Here is a 23,195-nt window from a genome sequence, read left to right as displayed (position 1 = left end):
TTGTTATTGTCTGACAAGTGAAAGCTTATTTTAGAAGCGGTGAAAAAAGTCCTCACGTCAGGACAAGTAACCTGATAAATAATTCGTAATTCTTTTTTTTATGAAATAAAGGGGGCAACGAGCAAACGGGTCACCTGATGGAAAGCAACTTCCGTCGCCCATGGACACTCGCAGCATCAGAAGAGCTGCAGGTGCGTTGCCGGCCTTTTAAGAGGGAATAGGGTAATAGGGGAGGGTAGGGAAGGGAATAGGGGAGGGTAGGGAAGTAAATATGGGAGGGTATGGAAGGAAAAAGGGTAGGGGATTGGGCCTCCGGAAAACTCACTGACTCAGCGAAACACAGCGCAAGCGCTGTTTCACGCCGGTTTTCTGTGAGCCCGTGGTATTTCTCCGGTCGAGCCGGCCCAGTCGTGCCGAAGCATGGCTCTCCCACGTCATAACAACTCAATCAATGAATCCTTTTTCCACACGAATTAAAGTTCTTTTGCTAAATTTAAAGCAATTCGTGTCTTTAATATTTCTAAAAGTACTTATTATAATATAATTTCACAACGTTAATTATTGTTATTATTATTAAGTATTATTAAAGTTTTTTACTTCTGCCAGAACACAACGCGTTAATTTTATTTAGTTTGCATAGTGTTTTTTAGGAGTCCATCCTAAAAAAACACTATGCAAACTATAAACAGTACAATAATTCAAAAGACCGAGTCCATAGACGTAAATCCCACAATCTGATGATACACAAACTCAGCTCAGCTCAGTTCATTGTATAAAACGTAAATCTAGATCAACGCCGTTCTAGACTGCAATATGGGCACTAACTCAAACACTAAGACCCCCTATAAAATGTTCGCATAAAACACAATGCGTCGTTTGTTGATGTCGTATAAAATGGTATATAATTTAAAAGTATTTTTTTTTGTCTTTTGAAAACTGCATCCTAATTATATATGTTTTTTGACAGCAGTTTATCTTCATAATTGATAATTGTTATGACGTTAACCAATCAGAAGAATTGTTGGATAGATCGATTTTTGTCTTCCCTAAAATCAGCCTTCCCTAAATCTTGATTACTAATTAGTTGAAAAATTCCATCAGTCGCGGAAGGAAAATAAAGATACAAACGTTTAATATTTAAGTTTTATCTTGCAATTCCATTTCGCCATCCCACATTCAGCGTAATTGTCGAATCCCTCAGCGAAACGTTGTTTTAACTGTAACCTTAATTTATGCAAACCCGAATAGAACCCCCCAATTCCACGGCAACCGTACAACGTGCGTGTAATTGCACCTGATGGGAAGTGCAATAAAGGAATTTGCATGTTACAGCTGGCGAAGAATTAGGGGAGAATATTGATCTGTCGTTTTGGAATGCTTTGAACTTCTAAAGAAATTAAATAAAAATAATATTATAATATTACGAGCTGTTGCCCGCGGCTTCGCTCGCGTTAAGAAGGATAAATATATACTTACCTACAAACTTTCATCTCCTATTTTAACCCCTTGGAGTTGGAATTGATCAAAATCCTTTCTTAGCGGATGCCTACGTCATAAGTCATAACATCTACCTGCATGCCAAATTTCAGCCCGATCCGTCTAGTGGTTTGGGCTGTGCGTTGATAGATCACTATGTCAATCAGTCAGTCACTCTTGAGTTTTATATATATAGATATATAGATTGTCGGTACAGTTTTGTTCTACTCAGTTTTGACAATTAAAGATTATATTAAGATGAATTAAAATTATACGATTTATTTTAAAAAATCTTGTTCTCACTATAATTTAACAATGTTATGAGTTATGACTTTGTGCGCTTTAGCAAAATAAATCTGCAATAATCCCTTACATAAAACTGCAGTGGATTATATTGTTATACTATAGATTTTTTTTTAAATATTATATCCGAAGAATAAAATTTTTTTTTATCACTATCAAGCCTATTTTTTGTGATTCATTTTGATAAGATGAACAACAATTTTATCTGCGAAAAATCTCGAAAGTGGTAACTGGTAGCTATCAGGGATAGAAAGGATTTCATACTTTGATTTGATGGTCCTAAAATATGGATTGTTCTATTTATAGAACCCTAAAACCCTAACGAGCTGATTGTTTTCTATATTGATAGGGTAATAGTTACATAATTTAAAAGTAACATTGTCTTATAAATAGAACAATCCATATTTTAGGACCATCAAATCCAATTATAAAATCCATTATATCTCTTTTAGCTACCACTTTCGAGATTTTTTGCAAATAAAATTGTTGTTCGTCGTATCAAAATGAACTACTCACGAAAAATTTGCTTGATAGTACTTAATAAAAAAAAAAAATTGTTCTACGGATCCCGGACTTGTAAATTTTGCTGTGGTTATTTTCCTTCCACATTTTGTTACATAAATAAATATATAGTAGATTAAGTAACCACATTTATTTAAAAATAAATTGGTGTAATTTATAAAGCCGACCTTCGGGAGCACATTTAAAGGGACAGGTTAAATTAATCTGCACATAATGGGGGTGAGGTATTACCACAGCACAAATATATACAGTAGAGTAACTCATCTCAGAATTGAATTCAAACTCGCCCATCATACATAAAAGTTTTCAACGGGATCGACTTTTTACTATACTGTTTTGCTCTGTAATGGCCGGTCTCTGAGTTTTTTTTCAATGAAATGTATCTACTCACTAGCGCTTTCGATTGGTTGGTGTCATAATAATAAAATGATTAATCAACGACACTCTCTCTCTGTCGTATCTGAATCTCTTGTCAAAAGGGTTGAGAAACTGACCGAACGTGGGAGAGCCATGCTTCGGCACGAATGGGCCGGCTCGAAGGAGAAATACCACGGGCTAACAGAAAACCGACGTGAAACAGCGCTTGCGCTGTGTTTCGCCGAGTGAGTGAGCTTACCGGAGGCACAATTCCCTACCCATTTCCCTTGACTACCCTCTCCTACTTCCTTCCCTATTACCTCTTAAAAGGCCGGCAACGCAACTGTAGCTCTTCTGATGCTGCGAGTGTCCATGGGCGACGTAAGTTGCTTTCCACCAGGTAACCCATTTTCTCGTTTGCCCCCATATTTCATTAAAAAAAAACTGAGCGTTATGTCGTCTCAAATCATGTTTATGTCACTGCTTGGAGTGACATAGATAATAATCTAAGTACTGTATAAATTTACATTGTGTACGTCACAATTAGAAGGGGAACCCCCGACCATCAACACTCAACAGGTAATAACAATTTAAATATACTAGGTGATACAATTATCATAATAATATATTTGCATAATTTAATATGATGGAAGATAGGAACATAATTTAAAGCAAAGGTAAGTTTAATCATCACATCATCATCACAGAGTAAGCACAATCAGTTATTGATAATGCATTCGAAGCGTAATACTGCGCATGTATTTATAAAGAAAAAGTTAAGACCAAAAAAGCTACAGGTAAGCAAAAAACATTTTACATATTTTATACTTTCTTTTATACGTTTTCAAACAAATGACATGGTGCCATATCGCGAGTTTTAAAATCTTACCAAGCTTTGGGTTTTCTTCAAGATGTTTTGAGTTTATAATTTACTTATAATATTTTCATTACAAATTAATAAGCATGATAGCGGCCAAAATGAAGCGGCAAATCTCTGGATCGCTCTCTAAGCAAATTACGCTGGAATTGGAAAAACAAGATGGGCATGAAAGTAATACGCATTGTCAGGAGAATGGCTTGGGAGCGATTCTATTTCGGTGAATTTTTTCACTCAGCCTTCACAACCAATATTAATATTTTCATCTAATAGGATTCTAAACATTCGATTAAGATGTGCCGAGAAAATTTGGTTTTCTTATTGAATTTGTTTTTTGGATAGCGTTTCAGGGTACGGATGAAAACCCGTCGGTTTTGAAGTATGTTGTTTTAGTATCTCACGATAATAATTTTAGTTTTTGCGATAGAAAATTGCCCATGTGTTAATCTAGAATTTAAACTACTAGAATTTTAAATTGAATTCTGTTTAGTAGTTTCTGCGTGAAGCAATGATTTATACCTATACACCTCTGGATATAATATGGGCGATTTTACTATTTTTATCTCTAACTGTATACCTTTATAACTGATAAGAAGCAACAAACAATCATAATATTATAACATTACTCCAAAAATACATTGTAAGTTAGTAACGTCAAAAGTTCACTCTAAAATATTTCGAAGACACTCTGATCGCGCAAACACTTGACATAAAACCCGCGACCCTTCCGTGTGATGCAAGAAAAATATAGTCACAGCTCTCTCGCAGCTACCAGCCCCCACGTCCTGCGGATTCCTGCCCATAAAATCTGTAATTTGAATTCCTTAAGACTCGGGTAGGGGATGCAGGGATATAATTAAACTACCCTGTCGTGTTGGATTGATGTGAGCTCCTTATTGGCTATTCAATACGAATAATATATTATTGTTATTGAATAGCCAATTTCGTTTATAATATTATTAATATAATTGTCCGAAACGTAATATATTTCTCGAATTAACGTTTTTATGTGCCGCCGGCTGGCCGGCTTCGTAGATACTAGATAATATGGCGAATGAATTGGAGAAAATTTCACTAGTCACTTTGCACAAACGTCAATGTCAATGTCATTGTCCGTAGATAATTATTACACAGATTATGTATAAAAAATTAAAAAATCAATGTATTATCGCTGCTGGGCCGCGACAGTATTCAAAATTATTCCTATAATAAATTTATATTTGACCTTAGTTGGTCAAATATTAATATATTATTGGTCAAATATATAAATGTAATATAGGAATAATTTTGAATACTATAAAATATTATATGTTTTGTATTATCGTTTTTATAATAAAAGTTCCAAAGATAACTAAATTCTTATAAATTCCTTATTTATTTTATCTAGACTTAGTTGAGTTGAGTAAAAGAGAATTCCAAAATCACTCAAAGAATTTAACTAATGGAGAACATTTATTATTAGTATGATGACTAAAGCGATAATATGATGTAGTCGAAGTGCCTCTGTATGTTTAGCGGTTCAACAATATAATTTTAAAATGCTAACAAACGTACACAAACAATATACAAATATTTAAGAGGATACCACAGCGGCTAGAGAAATGAAAAAAAAGTACGTGTAATATCTATAGCTGTCTCCCTTACCTCAAGCCTATACCGCAGAACGCGATAGAGACAACTGCAGAAAATCCAGAAAATCAACGATTCGTTGTCCCCTGATTCCTTCTCCAAAACTTAACCGATTTAAGTACTTTTTTCTTTAAAGATTAAAAAAAGGCTTGAGCTGTGTTCCTATGTTTTGCTTTTTTTGTATAATCTATCCAAATCTGTTTTTTGGACGTTTGAACACAGTGGAAAATCTGGCCATTTTTTTGGGTTTTTGAACGTTCATATCTTATTTAATAATTAAATTATGAAAAAAAAGAAAACATAGGGACATTGTATTAGTGGCCGTAGATATTCAGGAAAAAAATTATAACTCTACTAGCATTATCCAGGGAGGAAACAGGGGACAACGTTTGTATGGAAAAAATGGCGGTGTGGAATCCTCTTAAAGGTCAACTAATTTCCGAGTAATAAAAGCACAAACACACATTCGACCCTCACACGGCGTCGCAATTTTTAATATGCCCCATTATTTATAGCCAGCTCACCCCCGGGGCAATACTGCCTCGCAATAAAATTACAAACAGACAGACAGACACAGCACGTACTTCATAAATAAGATAGTATCTAGGGAATGATAATGTAAATAAGAGAATACTAAATATGCGACATTGTAAGTTGATGGCTCTTGGATGCTTCCGAAATAACGACAAACTAATTTAGTTTTATTAGAATATTATAGCTAAACGCAAACTCCCTTAAGGAGCTGTGGTTGTTGCAATTACGTAAAATGGGTTTTTTGAAACACGTTTTTAGTAAAGGAAATGTCATTATTTAAGTATAAAATAAGAACCGTTTTAAATTTGAGAAAATTTCCTATACGCAAAGGTATATCAGTACACAATTTGAAAAATTCTGCTCGATAGAAAAAAATCTCAAAGATGACTGTCATAACGCTGTTTTTCATAATTAAATCATTTTATGGCTAAATTACACATTTTCTAGAGAAAACAAAAAATGTAGTATATGTGTCGTAACCTAACGTAAACGATTTGATATACCTATTTGATTTGTGTAATACTGTTGCGGATTGTATATAAAAGAGTTTTGCTAAGTTTTTAAATTATTGTTTTTTCTATATTATGACATTTTAGACATTTACTTTTACTGTAAGAACTTTTTCCTATGTATTCCGTACAACTGCAATAAAATATTTAATTACAAACCCGTGGATACTTTCTATCAATTACTTTGAAGAGTACCTATTCACAACAAATACTAAAAACAAAAGGTTTTTACTTTTATTTTCTATTATCAAGGCACGCGGCGAGCGCGTAACAGCCACTGTACAAGGCGCGCTGATATGAATGTTATTTTAATGTCCTTAACGTCGATATTCGTACTAACAGACATCGACCTGCTTATTTTAGGGACTACTGGGCCTTAAGTCATTTCGTATTCTTCCTTCCTGCGGTCGAAGAATTTTGAAATTTCACAAGATATTATAGTTTAACCCCCTGTTATATTATTTTGGAATAAGCCCGTCTTGCTTCAAAATAATCTTAATTAAATGTAATAACTAGGAAAATCTATACCGTTGTGAAAACCCCTTACGTGGCTTCACCACGTTGGCCAATGATCGAACACAACAATCAATAATTACGACCGTTTAGAAGGGCAAGAGCGCCCGTGACCTAATGGGTAGACCTGTGGATCGCACTCGTAGAGGGTGTCGGTTCGATCCCAGGTGGAGGCGTGTACCAATGAGACATTTTCAGATCACAAGTATACGGACGCTCATACGGTAAAGGAAAACATCGTGAGGAAACCCGCACACAGTTGGTCCCAGACGTATTGACTAGTTCTTTCCTCTGGACTAGGCCGACTATGTAGCGAGAATGCCGTATGTGCTTGGGCAACCATACGGACATTTAAATCTTGTCCCAGGCCCTACACTATATGAGGAGTGGTTACTTCGCTCTGATAATACTGTATAAATCATCCACAACGGATGTAAAGGAGTTAGAAGGGCATATCACCATGATCGATGTTGATTGGTACAGTTATATTGTCATGGCTATTACTATTCTCATGAAAATAGTTTAATAACATCTATCTAATATATAAAATTCTCGCGTCACAATGTTAGGCCGCGTACTCCTCCGAAACGGCTTTACTGATTTTAACCAAATTTTATATGCATATTCAGTGGGTCTGAGAATCGGCTACTGGGTACTTTTTATGTTGATAATAGTGCATTTGTTGAATAAATAATAGTAAATGATTACAACTCGAGACTGACGGCGACCATTGTTTGTGTGACGGGACGGCGATGGACGTTGCCGTGGTGACATACTTATTTAGTCACTTCAATAAAATAATACGGGCGAAATACATTATATGGCAAAGAAACGTTTGCCGGGACAGCTAGTAATAATTTAAAATTTCCTAGCTAAAAAAATGGCCCATAGACGACTCAAATTTTCATAAATAAAACCATGACAATCATGGTTACCCATCAGCCCAACGGAAGGCCTTCAATGAGGCCATGTCTGCTACTGCCCACAGCTAACAAAAGCAACGGAAATGTCCCAAAAAGAATGGCCCACTGAAATAATCAGTTCCGCTGACCCGGGTCTTATCTACCCCAGATCTGCCGGAGTGTTAGCAGGTGATCAATAACGAACGGTGGAATCACCTGATACAATGATCAGAGTGTCCATGTTTGTTGGGGTTTATTTTTACTAGAGTCAAAAGTTGTTAAGAGGGCGACTAACCCCAAAAATCAAACATCGTCCTTCTTTCTTCACACTCACGCCCGTCTTCCATATGCCAGGTGAAAAAGAACGACGCGGATTCATCGCCAAATTAGTTTTTTCTCAATAACTCGATAAATATACAACATTTTAAAAATCCGCTAGGTCGATCTCTCAATGATAGAATTTTATACAATGTGTTATAGTATAAACTAAGTTCAATGCACGATTATGGCAATAAACGAAAAATTCGTGAAAAATAGATGCATCTTTGTAATAGTCGCCCCCTTAAGGGGGCGACTAACCCTAAAGTGTCGATTTTATAATTCATTTTTATACTTGAAAATAAGCCCCGAATTGTTTCATTTTCTAAAATTAGATACTACATTATATTTCCGAGAATTCGATCTGAGCAAAAACACGATATCTTAAAATTTTCTCGATAGAAAAAAATTACAAAGATGCATCTATTTTTCACGAATTTTTCGTTTATTGCCATAATCGTGCATTGAACTTAGTTTATACTATAACACATTGTATAAAATTCTATCATTAAGAGATCGATTTAGCGGATTTTTAAAATGTTGTATATTTATCGAGTTATTGAGAAAAAACTAATTTGGCGATGAATCCGCGTCGTTCTTTTTCACCTGGCATATGAAAGACGGGCGTGAGTGTGAAGAGAGAAGGACGATGTTTGATTTTTGGGGTTAGTCGCCCTCTTAAAATAGGTTTTAACTAGTCAAAAGGGAGTTTATAGGTTCTTTACTGATTTTTATTGATGCTGCGGTGTTAAAAGGCGCGGCGCTTCAAGGGCTAGGCAGAAGAATAGGAGATTCATAGAGGAAACTAAAATAAAATATTTTTATAGTTACAGGCATACCATGGATGTTGTGCAATTTGTCATGAGGGCATGGATACAAAACAGCTGTCACTCAAAATCTTGTGCTACATGATAATTATTCATACTTCTATGTACATATTCGGTCTCATGCAAAATATTAATTGATGACATGATAAAAAACTACTATAATATCTAATAATAATAATATCTATGGACGCTTCACACCACGTCAGTCTGGCCCCGTGCTAAGTACCTAAAGGACTTGTGTTACAGGTACCAGACAACGGAAATATATTTAATACTTTTATACTATACATATATTTAAGATTTTTATTATATCATACACATATTTAATACACATCTAGAACCGGGAACATTGAAAACTTTTTGTTCCATCGGCGGGATTCGATCCCGCGACCCCGCGTGAGCTACCAACGCGCTCACCACTGAGCCACAGAGGTCGTCTAATATCAAGAATCATCTAGTATGACAAAATATGGGGAAGTAAAACTTGTGGAAGTGATTCAAGTGTCTCTTCACAACATGGCGTTATACATTCATTCTAATTTGGGAACGGTACTCTTGTAGGAGTGTAACTAATAACCAGAAAACCTTAATCCGACCCAATTTAATTAAGATTGAGTTGGAATTAAATTCATAAATCCACGCCGTGATTCCCAATATCCCGCTATCACTCTTTTACGGGCGTTTTACGTTACATTTTCAGTAGTAAAACGATTTTTATGTTCCCAAAGTATTTTCAGATTTAACGACCGAAGACTGGATATCAAATTATGACGGAAAAATTATGTGACGCTTTAATACTGAGGTCCTAAAATCGTTTTACGGGAAACTAAAATTTTACAATCTGGACGTTAGCGCACGTTAAACATCTAGATTCTAGGTAATGGTAGTAGGCGAGATGAGTACTATACAGCTATATTTTATGGATTTGAGTTAGGCTATAAAGAAATTATGGGAAGAAAATTTATTAATTTACGAAACGTAACTTAGACCTAACATGAAAGTTAGTATAATATAATCCAATGCAAAGGATAATACTAATATTTGTTACAACCTGAACACCTTATTTTCGAACCATAAATAATAACTTCAAAGAATTTTTAACATACCTAATTATTATAATTTGATGACAATTTCATATTTCTAACACGAAGCAAAATGAAGGACTTTATTATAAAATTCTTGAGACAGTACCTATAAATTTTTATACGTACTTACATTTTATGTATAATTGAGTAAACGTATATAAATGAGATGTGTATATTAATGTAAACTCACCTGCAGCTGGCGAGAGTTTCGTCACCACTCCCCATCGCGACTTCCACTGAAACAAAATAGAACCACGTTAATTTGTTATACAAGTTTAGTGTGAAACATTACTTCTCTCTCTCTCTTCAGGTTTTAATTAATGGAAAGCAACTTCCGTCGCTCATGGACACTCACAGCATCAGAAGAGCTGCAGGTGCGTTGCCGGCCTTTTAAGAAGGAATAGGGTAACAAGGGAGGATAAGGAAGGGAATAGGGGAGGGTAGGGAAGGAAAGTAGGGGATTGGGCCTCCGGTAAACTCACTCACTCGGCGAAACACAGCGCAAGCGCTGTTTCACGCCGGTTTTCTGTGAGCCCGTGGTATTTCTCCGGTCGAGCCGGCCCATTCGTGCCGAAGCATGGCTCTCCCACGTCAAATGCATAAATAATAATAATAATTAAGTTGAACTTAAGGGCCCTACGTGCATAGACTACGAGTAGGACTACAGAATGAATACAGGAGAAGAGCTCTTTGGATGATTATAATTTTAATTTTTCAACAGCTTGCAGCTTAATTCACTGTGTGGTCGGGGAAATGAAAGTTTAGCATCGCATAAGTTCTAATATTAAAGGCTTGAGTTGGGTCTAGAATTACCTGTATAGTATAATTAAGAAGAATATAATATTATTAAGGTGTTAACCGGCTGCAGTTGCGGTAGGTTCTATCGTACCCGCAACTCTGCCTTAAGCGATGAGTGGAGCACCATGGGGTTTTAGTGGGTAGACCAGAGTCCCACATACCCCGGCCGATATCCCCAATTTGCCGGGGATGCTTAAAGCATTTCCCAATGTTAAAAAAATGTGTTAACCTGCTAAAGATTTTATTTTCTCTACCATACTTATCAATTATTATTTATCAATTATCATACACACATATATTATGTCTGATAAAATATGTCAACAATAAGATAATGGTTCCCACAGCGGTTTCAATGACGGTGGTCATAGTGCCCAAGTATGTGCGCAGTACGCAAGAGCACTCTCTTTACCTTTATAACTCATGTAACCCGGTGATACGGTTAATCCAACAAAAGTGCCGAACTGTTCCTTCTTGTTTCCTTATTGACCAAGCCCTTATTTATCAGATAACAATTCCCTAAAGTTTTGTTTTACCGGGCGAGACGGCGGGCGAATTTATTGGCAAGATCTTACCATCTCAACTCGTCGATATTTCAGCGTTTAGGAGGTATAAAGGTAAGGCATTAAAGTAGTAACGGTTTTGCGTGTTCATGCCCTCCGAGGCGAGTCTTGGGTGGTACAAGTCATAAAGCTGCAGCGATTACAAACAAGCGATTTTTGTGGAAATAAAAATTAAGCATTTTCTTAATGTACTCTTACTATTATTATACCTCCTTAGTTCTCTAAGTTATTACTTATTATCTTTAGACTCGTAATCGAAAATTTATTTTTTATTTATTACGTAATACGGTTGCAGAAAATCAAAAGCCTAGTAGGTAGACATTTAATTCGCACTTAAGCAGTGTAGGTTTGATCCCGAGTGGTGGCGTGCACCAATGAGATTATAAATTATTTCAAAATCTCAGGACGGATGCTCGAACGGAAAAAGGAAATATTTTGAAAACCTTCACATGGCTAGTCCTAAACGTATTAACTATGTTGCGAGAATACCATACTATGTACCTGAGGCATTAAAAAAATACATGTAAAATAACTGCAGTAGCTATTAAATAAGTTGTTACATCGCTCAGTGAACATCATATATAAGTTAATCACAAATCACAATGGATGTAAACGATAAGGCGTATTTTCATGTAATCGCCATAGCTCATCACTTGCACCGGCGGTAACAAGGATAGACAAACAGCCTGCAGCCGACGTAACGGAAGTAAAATGTGATGTTTTACCGCGCCCGAGCCACGTGCTTATCGCCCTTCTACTAGTGGTATCTAACTAAAGTGTGGTTAAGAAACACGTTGAATTTCGGTCATTCTTATATTATATCTAATGTCTCTTTTAATTTCTTTTTTTATGAAATAAGGGGACAAACGAGCAAACGGGTCACCTGATCGAAAACTTCCGTCGCCCATGGACACTCGCAGCATCAGAAGAGCTGCAGGTGCGTTGCCGGCCTTTTAAGAGAGAATAAGGTAATAGAGGAGGATAGGGATGGGAAGGGAAGGGAATAGGGGAGGGTAGGGAAGGGAATAGCGTAGGGGATTGGGCCTCCGGTAAACTCACTCACTCGGCGAAACACAGCGCAAACTCTGTTTCACGCCGGTTTTCTTTGAGAAGGTTATTTCTCCGGTCGTGCCGGCTCATTCGTGGCGAAACATGGCTCTCCCACGTCTAAAATATCGTGCATAAATGCCTCAAAGAAAGATAAAGACAATGAACTCTAAAATGATGATAGCATAATTTAGTTTAGAAATAGACTTGGTAGGTAATTATGTCTGTTGCAACAACAACGAAACCGCTGCTTGACAGCAGATAATGTACAATCTTTACTGGTCGCATTGCTGTCCCAAGATATAAAATCTCGGAGGATCGAACACAAAAAGCTGTCATTGTATTAAAAATAGAATCAGTGTAGGCCTCATATCCAAAAGCAGGCACTAAAGTGCTATGCTATGTCGTTTGGGCCTAAGCAAAACTGTGAGTTAGTCCGTCCCGTCGCCCTCAGTATAAATCTGTTTCACGCCTCGCTAGCAGGGGCTCGCGACGATATACTGGTACTAGATATAACAGGAGCCTCTTAACTTAATCCTGCTTTGAGTAGGCTCAAAGTTAAGCTAAGATTAAAGTTAAAATGAGTAGTTGAAGACACAATCATTATACGGAAGAGAAATTCAGTCCTTGAAATCAAACTCACTCAACACAGATAAGCTTGACAAGCTCGAGGTGTGATAATACATATTTTTTACCAGCCTTAACACACGAAAATTTAATTATGAAACGAATTTTCTTTGATTATTATATTTAATACGTCTTTTATACTATACATATATTTTTTTAAGATTTTTGTTATTTCATACACATATTTAATACACATCCAGACCCGGGAATATTGAAAACTTTTTGTTCCGTCGGCGGGATTCAAACCCGCGAGCCGGGGGGCTTGAGCTACCAACGCGCACTCTACTGAGCCACAGAGGTCGTCAAATATGTTGCAAATCTATCAAACGCTAGGAAAATTTAAGAAATAAATAATATGTGCTTGCAACATTTCATAGATTAGATAAACATGCCATTTTCATCGCAGAAAGTGCACACTTTATCGTTTTTTCAGTCGGCAAAGTTTCCCACCTTTGTGGGGAAGTTAAGCTGACAGTCAGACACTAACAAGATACGCCGTGATAGGATCTGCGCCGCCTTTTTGTTGTTCAGTTCGGTTTCTTTGTGATCCTCTATACGTCGTTCTCCTGGTAGATCGATCGGAGTAGCTTGGCGAAGTAACGTGTCGCCATGTTTTTTGATTGATTTTTGTGTCTTGACTATTTTAATGGATACTATTGTTACTACAATAGAAATCCATACAATGTGAAAATATATCTGTATATCTGTTACCTTTTTACGCTAAAACCGTTGAACAGATTTGAGTGAAATTTGATAAGGTGATACTTTGGGTTGGACAGGACATAGGATAGCTTTCATTGCTGCAAAATGAACGGATTTCTCTTGCAGGCAATATTTTTAGTTCAGTTTAAACTGTCTATTTTATTTATCCTTTTTAGTTAACTTAAAATACTCAAAGAAGGTATCAAGACAACGGCTTAAAAATACTTTGTGAAACTCATCAGAATACTATAATAAATCATACATGAATGCGTCTTTCATTAACCTTTATCAATGTAATAAATGTCATACTATATCTATGACCGCCCCAAACGTACACTCCGATTTGGTTCCTACTTGTTTGTAATAAGATCCATAGTCCTATGTACCCGAGCCTGGTATAAAAATCATTGGGGGCAGGTAATCATCCGGGTCATTTGATGTTATGTCTCGCTTAATATGACCGGGATGGAGTCGATATATCTGGTGAGATCATCATCATGAGTGATGTTCCTACTGAGGTAGGATCTCATCTTTATTTAATGGAACATCGAGTTTAGAACTAAGTTTTTAGTGAAATATCGGTATAGAAATCAAAATGGACTCGATAACTGTAATATGAAAATGGCAGACCAGTTTTGTCATAAAAAATTATATTATACTAAACAGATAATTATAATGTTGACAGAAATATGTATTGTTATAATAATATTATCATTTTATGAATCGTATTTCCGTTATCCATAAAATATAAAATTTATATTCTTTTTACATTTCGAGAATATATATAGAATTCGTTATACAATAATCACTAGTTAAGTATGCTAACCTGTCATAATATATTTTTAAGCAAACTTGTATGAATTTTATGATTTTTCGTTTTCATCTTTCAGTTACGAAAATAACACCTTGTTAGATATTATTATAACAATATTGTCGGGGTAAATAAAAGAAAACTTCCATTTACAACCTCCAACAGTTTCTTTAACTTTTGAACCCCATTAAAATATATCCCAATTTTTCCCCGAAACGATCAAACATTTAATCTTTTTGCAATTGACAGCTGTATCTTTTCTTCCTTACAAACCTCAGGATTCGTGTCAATTATTCAAAACACGCAGGAGGGTGTAACCGAACGCTGCTTCTGACATCTGAACCTACAGATATCCGCATTTTTTTTATCTTTTGTTATCTTTTATGGTAGGGCGCAAATTATTGCAATTAGTTTGCTTTTGTTCTTGTTTCCTTGAGTAGTAAAATATGGGGTAAAATAATAAGAATTCATACTAGTTAATGGAATCAGGCGTTACTTTGCGGAAATCCATAGTTTCAATTTAGTTTGTTATTATTTTTAGCAATATTCCGCGAAAACAACTTCCACCTTTAAGTAAATGAGTGAGTGTACGCATAGGCATGCGTACAGCACCTCCCTCCTCCCACACTGCCTATGCGTACACTCGCATGCAAGAACTTGCAAACACCACCACCACACAAGCAATAATGTTGGCAAATCCGTGCAAGGCCTCTCACCACCATGCAGGTGACGTTAACGTGACTTAACGGACGTTGTTCGTAGAGTCCACATCCTGAGGATGCTCCGGTGTTGGGGCGAAACGCGCGTCGAGGTTTTCAACCTGCATGGTGGTGAGCGGCCTTGCACGGATTTGCCAACATTATTGCTTGTGTGGTGGTGGTGTTTGCAAGTTCTTGCATGCGAGTGTACGCATGGCCTTGCACGGATTAGCCAACATTATTGCTTGTGTGGTGGTAATGTTTGCAAGTTCTTGCATGCGAGTGTACGCATAAGCAGTGTGGGAGGAGGGAGGTGCTGTACGCATGCCTATGCGTACACTCACTCATTTACTTAAAGGTGGAAGTTGTTTTCGCGGAATATTGCTAAAAATAATAACAAACTAAATTTAGAATTCATACTAAAATTATAAAAACGAAAGTGTGTCTGTATGTCTGTCTACCTGATACCTCTTCACGCCTAAACCGCAAAGCCGATTTTCCTGAAATTTAGTAGGACATAGGATATTTTTTATCCCGGAAAAATGTACGGTTCGCGCGCGATAAACGAATTTTGGCACAACGGAGTTGCGGGCGTCGTCTAGATTCTAGTGTAACTATGTTATCCACATTGGCTTCTGCTGTGCACAAAAATTGGTTTATCACCCGTGAACCGCAAATTTTCCGGGTAAAAAATGCTTATATCTTTTTCTAGGACTCAAAGTATGTATAAATATTATATTGATACCACATTTTATCGTGTTTAGTTCAGGAATTTCAGCGTAAAAACAGTCATAGAAACACACACTTTCGCGTGCATGATATTTGCAGATAAGCCTGTGTAGTTTAAGAAACTCTGCTTGTCCTTGGAAGTAGAATTCATTATACTTTGAGTTTTTGATTCAATTGTATTTTTTTTTTAGATTTAGTTCCTGCTATAAAATTGTCATAGTTTAAATAATCAAGGTGCTTAAAAATAAAAAACTAGATTCTCGTTCACTATCGTGGCCAGGGTCAATCTAACCTGACGTCATTAGTGGAAGATCCCAGATCAAGCTAAACAACTTAAGCTCCATTCTACCCAGGCTATTACCGACAGGCTAATCCAAGCTCCAATCTATAAATGAGACTGAAAAACAATATCTTAACCACCTCAAGCGACTAGTGTAAAACCACTTAAAGCTATTTCCTCGTGCCACGCCATTATAGGCCGTAAGCCAATGACGTAGGGTCGCTATTGCTCAACAATAGTCACAATTAAGTCGCCTCACTTTCTATCGGACCGGGATTAAGCGGTTAATGCTGTTGCGGCCCTCTTTATAAAATAAGCTCTCTACACACTTAAAGCGAAGATTTTATAATAATATAGAATAAAACTGCAATACGAACTACTACTACTAACTACTAATTAGTAGTATAACAGCTGCTATTTATGCTAATATTATAAGTGCAAAGGTATGTCTGACTGTCTGTCTGTTACCTCTTGACGCTAAAACAACCGAACCTATTTTGATGTTTGGTTTGGAGATTCCGAGAAAGGACATAGGACACTTTTGATCCCGAAATTTTTTACATATATAGTATATGTACGATAGCTGCTATCGTAGTAGAACTACCTAGTGGTAAAAGTCATCAGCAGACATAGCATAAGCTGCATAATATAGTTTTATTATCTCTTAGTAGAGCAACGAAAGAATATAATATTGACAATTATTATAGAATATAATTTTGACATTTGGCGCGGTCGATTTCGAAAAAGATAGATTTCTTTTACTAATCTGGGGGCACGGGAGTGTCCCCCGCCAAGATGAGTTTGTATTTTCTTCTACTCTATCGTGGCAAAAACTATTCTTCAATGGCCACACCAAGTGTGCAGATGTTGTAATCGAAATAAAATAATGCAAATTCTGATTTCTGATACTTAAACAAACCATGGTGTGCTAATATAGCCTATGTATGTGGAATGCGGTAGTATTGACAACATCATCATTATGTTTAATTACCTTCTGGTATATTTTTTGCTAAAAAATTTCTTTACAACAAAACTCAAGTATCACGTTTTAATCGTTTCATATTATAGCTCCCTGTACGTCCCGTCTTTAATACTCTTCCCTATAAATGTTAATATTTTATTGAAAAACCTTCTCGATCGTACGGTCTCTCCGAATTCCGGAGCTTAAGACGGCTTAATTGAATGTATGGATTGCTTTTAAGAAGATTATGGAGTAGGGTGTTTTGTGTACAAATAGTTATTGATCTGTTCGGAGCCTTATAGGCCGCATTCAGACTGTGATTGGATATTGTCAAATTATATGAAGTTATTGTTGGAGAAAATTAGCATTACTTTGATCGCTATTATATAAGAAGTTTTTTGTATCTTTTGATCACAAGGGGGAGGTATATCGTAATAATAATAATATTATATCTATGGACGCTTCGTACGTCAACATTCTGGCCCTGTGGTAAGTACCTGAAGGACTTGTGTTACGGGTAACAGACAACGGAAATATATTTAATACTTTTATACTATACTTAATATACTAAATTATACAATTTAAGATTTTTATTATATTATACACAAATTTCATACACATCCATGACCCAGAAACTTTGAAAACATTTTTATACGTGGGAGAGCCATGCATCGGCACGAATGGGCCGGCTCGACCGGAGAAATACCACGTTCTCACAGAAAACCAGCGTGAAACAGCGCTTGCACTGTGTTTCGCCGAGTGAGTTAGTTTACCGGAGGCCCAATCCCCTATACCCTATTCCCTTCCTTACCCTCCCCTCCCCTATTACCCTATTCCCTCTTAAAAGGATTGCAACGCACTTGCAGTTTTTCTGATGCTGCGAGTGTCCATAGGCGACGGAAGTTGCTTTCCATCAGGTGACCCGTTTGCTCGTTTGCCCCCTTATTTCATAAAAAATAGTTTTGTTCCGTCGGCGGGATTCAAATCTTCTTGTGCTTTTAACCATTGAGCCATAGAGGTCGTCAGAGAAGTCGTAGTCGTAAAGACAAATAATAATTTTATTTTGTTACGACTAACTCATCAAGTCAAACAATTCCAATATATCGTCAAATTTATCTTAATAACGCATGCTACTATCTATAAAGATTGCAAAATTTATGGCAAATATACCATAGAAGTCACTGCAACCTATAAACACACACGGATTTTTCTTCCCATAAACAATAATGGGAAGCCGTGATTAAAGACACAAGTGTCCCGCACTCAGAGCCCCCTCCCCGCTCCGCTCTCCTCCCCGCGACCGCCCCCCGCGGGTCGACCCTCAATTTATTGAAGTCCGTCTTACCCCCGAAAAAAGGGTCTTAAGATTCTCTCAGATCGCGCCGACAGTCGCTCCGGGATCTATATAGAGCTGCTAATGCGGCAAATTGATGGTCAAGACTCAAGACACAACTAAGGCTTTGATGTATTTTGGGTTGTTATCATTTGAATTTCTCGTGTTGTTTGAAATTTTATGTTCATGAAGTTGCCCGCTAAGTTATTTACTGTTTATGTATAGGTATAGTAGGCATATTATTTTTTCAGTAATGTATTATTCGGCGTTTTTATTTTCAGTACATAGTATACATATATAGTATTAATTAAAAATAATTAGGAATCTATTTCTGGAAGGAAAAATGGCTAAACATGAAGTTTCATCACTTTTAACTACAATTGTATTGAGTCACAGATACAGAGAATATTTGAGTAACCGTTTCATCTTGTAAGTTCCTCTCTTATTTTCACATTGTTTACAGTAGTAAATATAAATTCTCGTAAATTAAAAAAAATATATCATTGTAACTAGCTTTGATCTGCTCTTCTGAAGACTTCTGCAGTGGCTCAGTAAACTTCGCACTGGTAGAGACAAACGTAGTGTGAATAATCTTTGATTATATTTTTTTGTATCAGCTCCATACAAATCCCCAATCGCGTCGTCTATCTGCCGTCAAAACCACAATAACAGCTCCACAGCTCTCGCAGTTTACTGCCGCTATCGCGCGTTCCCCGTAGCTCTACAGATTCTTAGCAATCGTACCTCTACAATCTACATAGAGCAGCGTCGTAGAGCCTCTACGACGGTGTAGAGGTTCTACGATGACATAGAGGTTTTGTCACCTTCGTAGAATTTTTGTAGCTTATATTTTGATTAATATTTTGCCATTGTAAAAAGAGGTAGAGATCAATTGATATTATGTTTATTGAAAGATATAATTATACTCAAATAGCAGTATGCTGTTTAAATTTCTACGTCAGAGTTACGATGTCTGTTATAGCGCTTCGTACATTTTTTCGTAGCACGACGAAACAGTAACCACTGTTTCAATCAATTTTTATTTAAATGTATAATAATAATAACTCCCACGCCGGTTTCAGTGACGGTGGCTGGTTTTATTGAAACCAGGCCAGTTACGCAGGAGTAATTTTATAGTGCCCAAGTGTGTGCGCAGTACACAAGAGCACTCTCTATTCCTTTACTCTCATAACCCAGTGAGACGGAAGACCGACACGACTGGCGAGAGATCAGGCGCAGGTCTGACTTTTTACATGCCCACCTGACGCATGGAGTCTGCATTGTCCTAACCAAACTTGGAAATTACATGTTTCCAAGGCGGGAATCGAAACCACGACGAGTCAAGAGCCGCGCACTAAACCACTGGACCACAGAGGTGAATTTATAATACTACCAATTTAAGGGAGATCACAGACGACAGTGTGGGCGCCGCGCTATGCCGACTGTATGGGCGCCGCAGATTCGATCGCACAAAAAGTCTGTCGTCTGCGATCTCCCTTAATAATATCATAATAATATTATTATATTAATTTGGTTGTCTTGATTTTTTTTACCTGTAAATCGAAATTAATAGATGTCTAAAGACCTTTGTAAAATTTGTTGCTCTATGCTATTCGATACTCTAGGCAGCTCTACGTCATACGTATCTCTACATAGAGTCTCTACACTTGTATCTACACAATCGCCACTCGTCCCGACACTTTTACTTCGGTCCTCAACAAGTTATTGCTTTCTATTTGTTATATTCCGGTTGTAGACAACACACTCCAAACATTTCCAAAGACAGATAAGATAAATCATCATTATCAAAGATTATGGATGGATTATCTTAGTTGGAACAACTATGATAGTTATAATAATAATATCATACTGGCTTTTGTACGCAACTTCTTACCGTTAAGATTCGATAAAAAGGGTTTATCTTTTTCGGGACCCACATTATCTCAGTACCAAATTTTATCAAAATCGGTTCAACTGCTGAAGCGAGAAGACAGTTTTGAAAATAATATTTGTATGGATTTAAACAAAATAAAATGTGAAAGCTGCACACTTAATTATCAAAGATTTTTGTTTTTGAGTTGGAAAAAAGGAACTAAACTTTTTGACTTTTAGTGAAAATTTACTTTTTGAAAATCTAGTGTTTTTTGTACGCGTGAAAAACTTTTCGTGAATTATCACAGGCATTTTCTAATATTACCCGCGGCTGGGTTCAGCCCATTCAGGGATCATTAAGTTTTACCGCGGCCACTAAAAAACCCCAAAATTCGGTGATAACCATCGACTTCATATAAAATATAGATGTTACCTCAGCGCTTCTAAGCTAGCTTAACTCTTCCAAATCTCCTCCTCCTCCTCCTCAACAACCTCTCAAATTTTTAGTTTTGAATCAGTTTCGAATCAGTTTCGTATTTCATTCTATAAGGATAAGTATCTGTTACCCGATTTGGTGGAATAAACAAACATATTAATAACAATTTACTAACATTACAAACACGAAAGTGTATCTGTCTGTCCGTTACCTCATCAAGCTTAAATGGTTAAGATAATTTTGCTATTGTGAAACTAAGATGGGCATATTTCGGCGTAAGGCCATTGCGGGTACCATCTAGCAAGCTGACTAAAACTCTCTTCGTTTTTATTTCACCGTAGCGGGATACAATAATCCGATCGTGTCAAGTTATGTACACAGTGCCGGATATAGTAAGCCACTAGCCACTTCTGGCTACTTATAACCACTTATAGCTTCTAATGGCCGCTTATGGCTAGTGATGGCTACTTATCCCGGAAAGTTTGCTCAACTAATTATCCTTATTTCTGCTGAACACGGATATTATCAATATTAGTTTGTCGTTTGGGAAACGTTTATCTTTTCGGAAAATAGGAACGGCCAACTGTGATTTTCTTTCTTTTTCTGTCTCATGCGATAATAAAACAAAGGATATTAAAATTATCTTTAAAGATTATCATATTGAATCAAAATCAAAATTGTTTTATTTCTGAATAAATTTAAAATAAATATTTTCAGAATGTCCTACATGATGCCTACCACCGGTTCTGGAACTAACCCGGCGAGAAGAACCGACGTAAGAACCTCGCAGCATATTTATATCAGAGTACCAGTCACAGATTAAAAACGAATTGTCAGAAACTATAACACCTACAAATGTGCCAAGAAGGTTTCAGAATTTCACATAGGGCGGTAACCCGTCAATCCCCAAGCAGCACCCGGCTGCCGATTAACAATTGAAAATATATTGTGCCTGCGATTCCCATGATTCAGGTATTACATAGATTTGATTCATGTTTTAGTTATATTATACACCAAACTATTGGACCAATTATGACAATAATTAGTCGAAGAAAATAAGCCATAATATTTATACTTGCCAATTGTTTGCATGGATTTGCTACATCTAGTGTATCATATCAATGTCAATGATATAAGAAAGCAATTCTACCGACATGTAGCGGCACCTAACATTTGTCACCGAGACAGCTCGGACACGCCTCTCCGCCGTTATTTGTTTTGTTAACGCACATGGAACCACACGGTGAAGCTGATGACTTAAAGACGCGGAAAGTGAAAACGCTATGTTGCTTTAATGACTTATGGAAAATGAGGTTTTGATGAAAGGAAATGTTTTTGAATTGGTTTTCTTTTGGTTTTGTGCATCATTATGACTAAAAATATAAGGAGGAAGGAAGGACTTTTTGAAATAATTAATAGATAGAACAATTGCTGTAGAACTAATACAAAAAAGTAATACAAATTCAAAAGTGTGTCTGTCTGTCACCAAATCACTCTCGAACCGACGATTCGACTTAGGTGTGGTGTGAAGTTACTGTGAGACAGGAAATGACAAAAACAGAGAGGTTTTTATTATTAAAAAATGTACGATCCCGGAAATACAAATGAAAATACATGCGAGTAAAATTGCGACTAATAAAAACGTGGTTACACGTGGGAGAGCCATGCTTCGGCACGAATGGGCCGGCTCGACCGGAGAAATACCACGTTCTCACAGAAAACCGGCGTGAAACAGCGCTTGCGCTGTGTTTCGCCGAGTGAGTGAGTTTAACGGAGGCCCAATCCCCTACCCTATTCCCTTCCCTAACCTCCCCTATTCCCTTCCCTTCCCTACCCTCTCCTATTACCCTATTCCCTCTTAAAAGGCCTGCAACGCACCTACAGCTCTTCTGATGCTGCGAGTGTCCATGGGCGACGGAAGTTGCTTTCCATCCGTTTGCTCGTTTGCCCCTTATTTCATAAAAAAAACAATTTCACTACAAACATTGAGAAGATTATCCGTACCACGTACACAGACTATCAAACCAGTTTAGGGCTCCACTTTCAAATAGCTGTAGTTCGACAAAAAACCATTAAAACCCGAAAAAAACGGGTTCCCAGATAACCTCGGACTTAGCTCCCATCTCGCTAAATACCCCACACATTAATCCCCCTTCCCCCCTTTCACCCCCCTATCCTCCCCCTTGTATTTAACGAGCAAATAAAAACGTTATCGGCTCTGCACAGCCCGCATCACATGTGATAGTAGATAGGGATAGTCAAATCCCTAATAGGGCTATAGAAAAGTTTCAATGCTTATCAGTTGTCAGTAAGTAGTGATGGACTTTCGATAGGCGTTGAAAATGGGTGGTCAAATGAATGGCACAGTTGTTTGTACTTTTTTTTACTTACTTACTACTTTTAAGCTATTGCTTAGCTTTTAGCCGGGCTTTGAGCGCGGCGACCGAATCAAAAAATTCCGTAACGAAAACACCTAACACCCCCTTTTT

At 37.0% G+C, this 23,195-nt stretch overlaps 1 protein-coding gene across 1 annotated transcript in view; it reads right to left on the bottom strand.

The window, feature by feature from the left end:
- The window catches only part of LOC121735334, a 334,344-nt gene that overhangs the window by 214,131 nt on the left and 97,018 nt on the right, over nt 1–23,195 (bottom strand). Inside the window, exon 2 of the mRNA XM_042126124.1 lies at nt 10,043–10,088. Within this exon, the coding sequence (XP_041982058.1) occupies nt 10,043–10,088 (46 nt within the window). The remainder of the gene's footprint in view (nt 1–10,042; nt 10,089–23,195) is intronic.

The sequence above is a fragment of the Aricia agestis genome, chromosome 17 (genome assembly GCF_905147365.1).
Source record: "Aricia agestis chromosome 17, ilAriAges1.1, whole genome shotgun sequence".
Lineage (NCBI taxonomy): Eukaryota > Metazoa > Arthropoda > Insecta > Lepidoptera > Lycaenidae > Aricia > Aricia agestis.
This window is presented reverse-complemented; position numbering and strand designations above follow the sequence as displayed.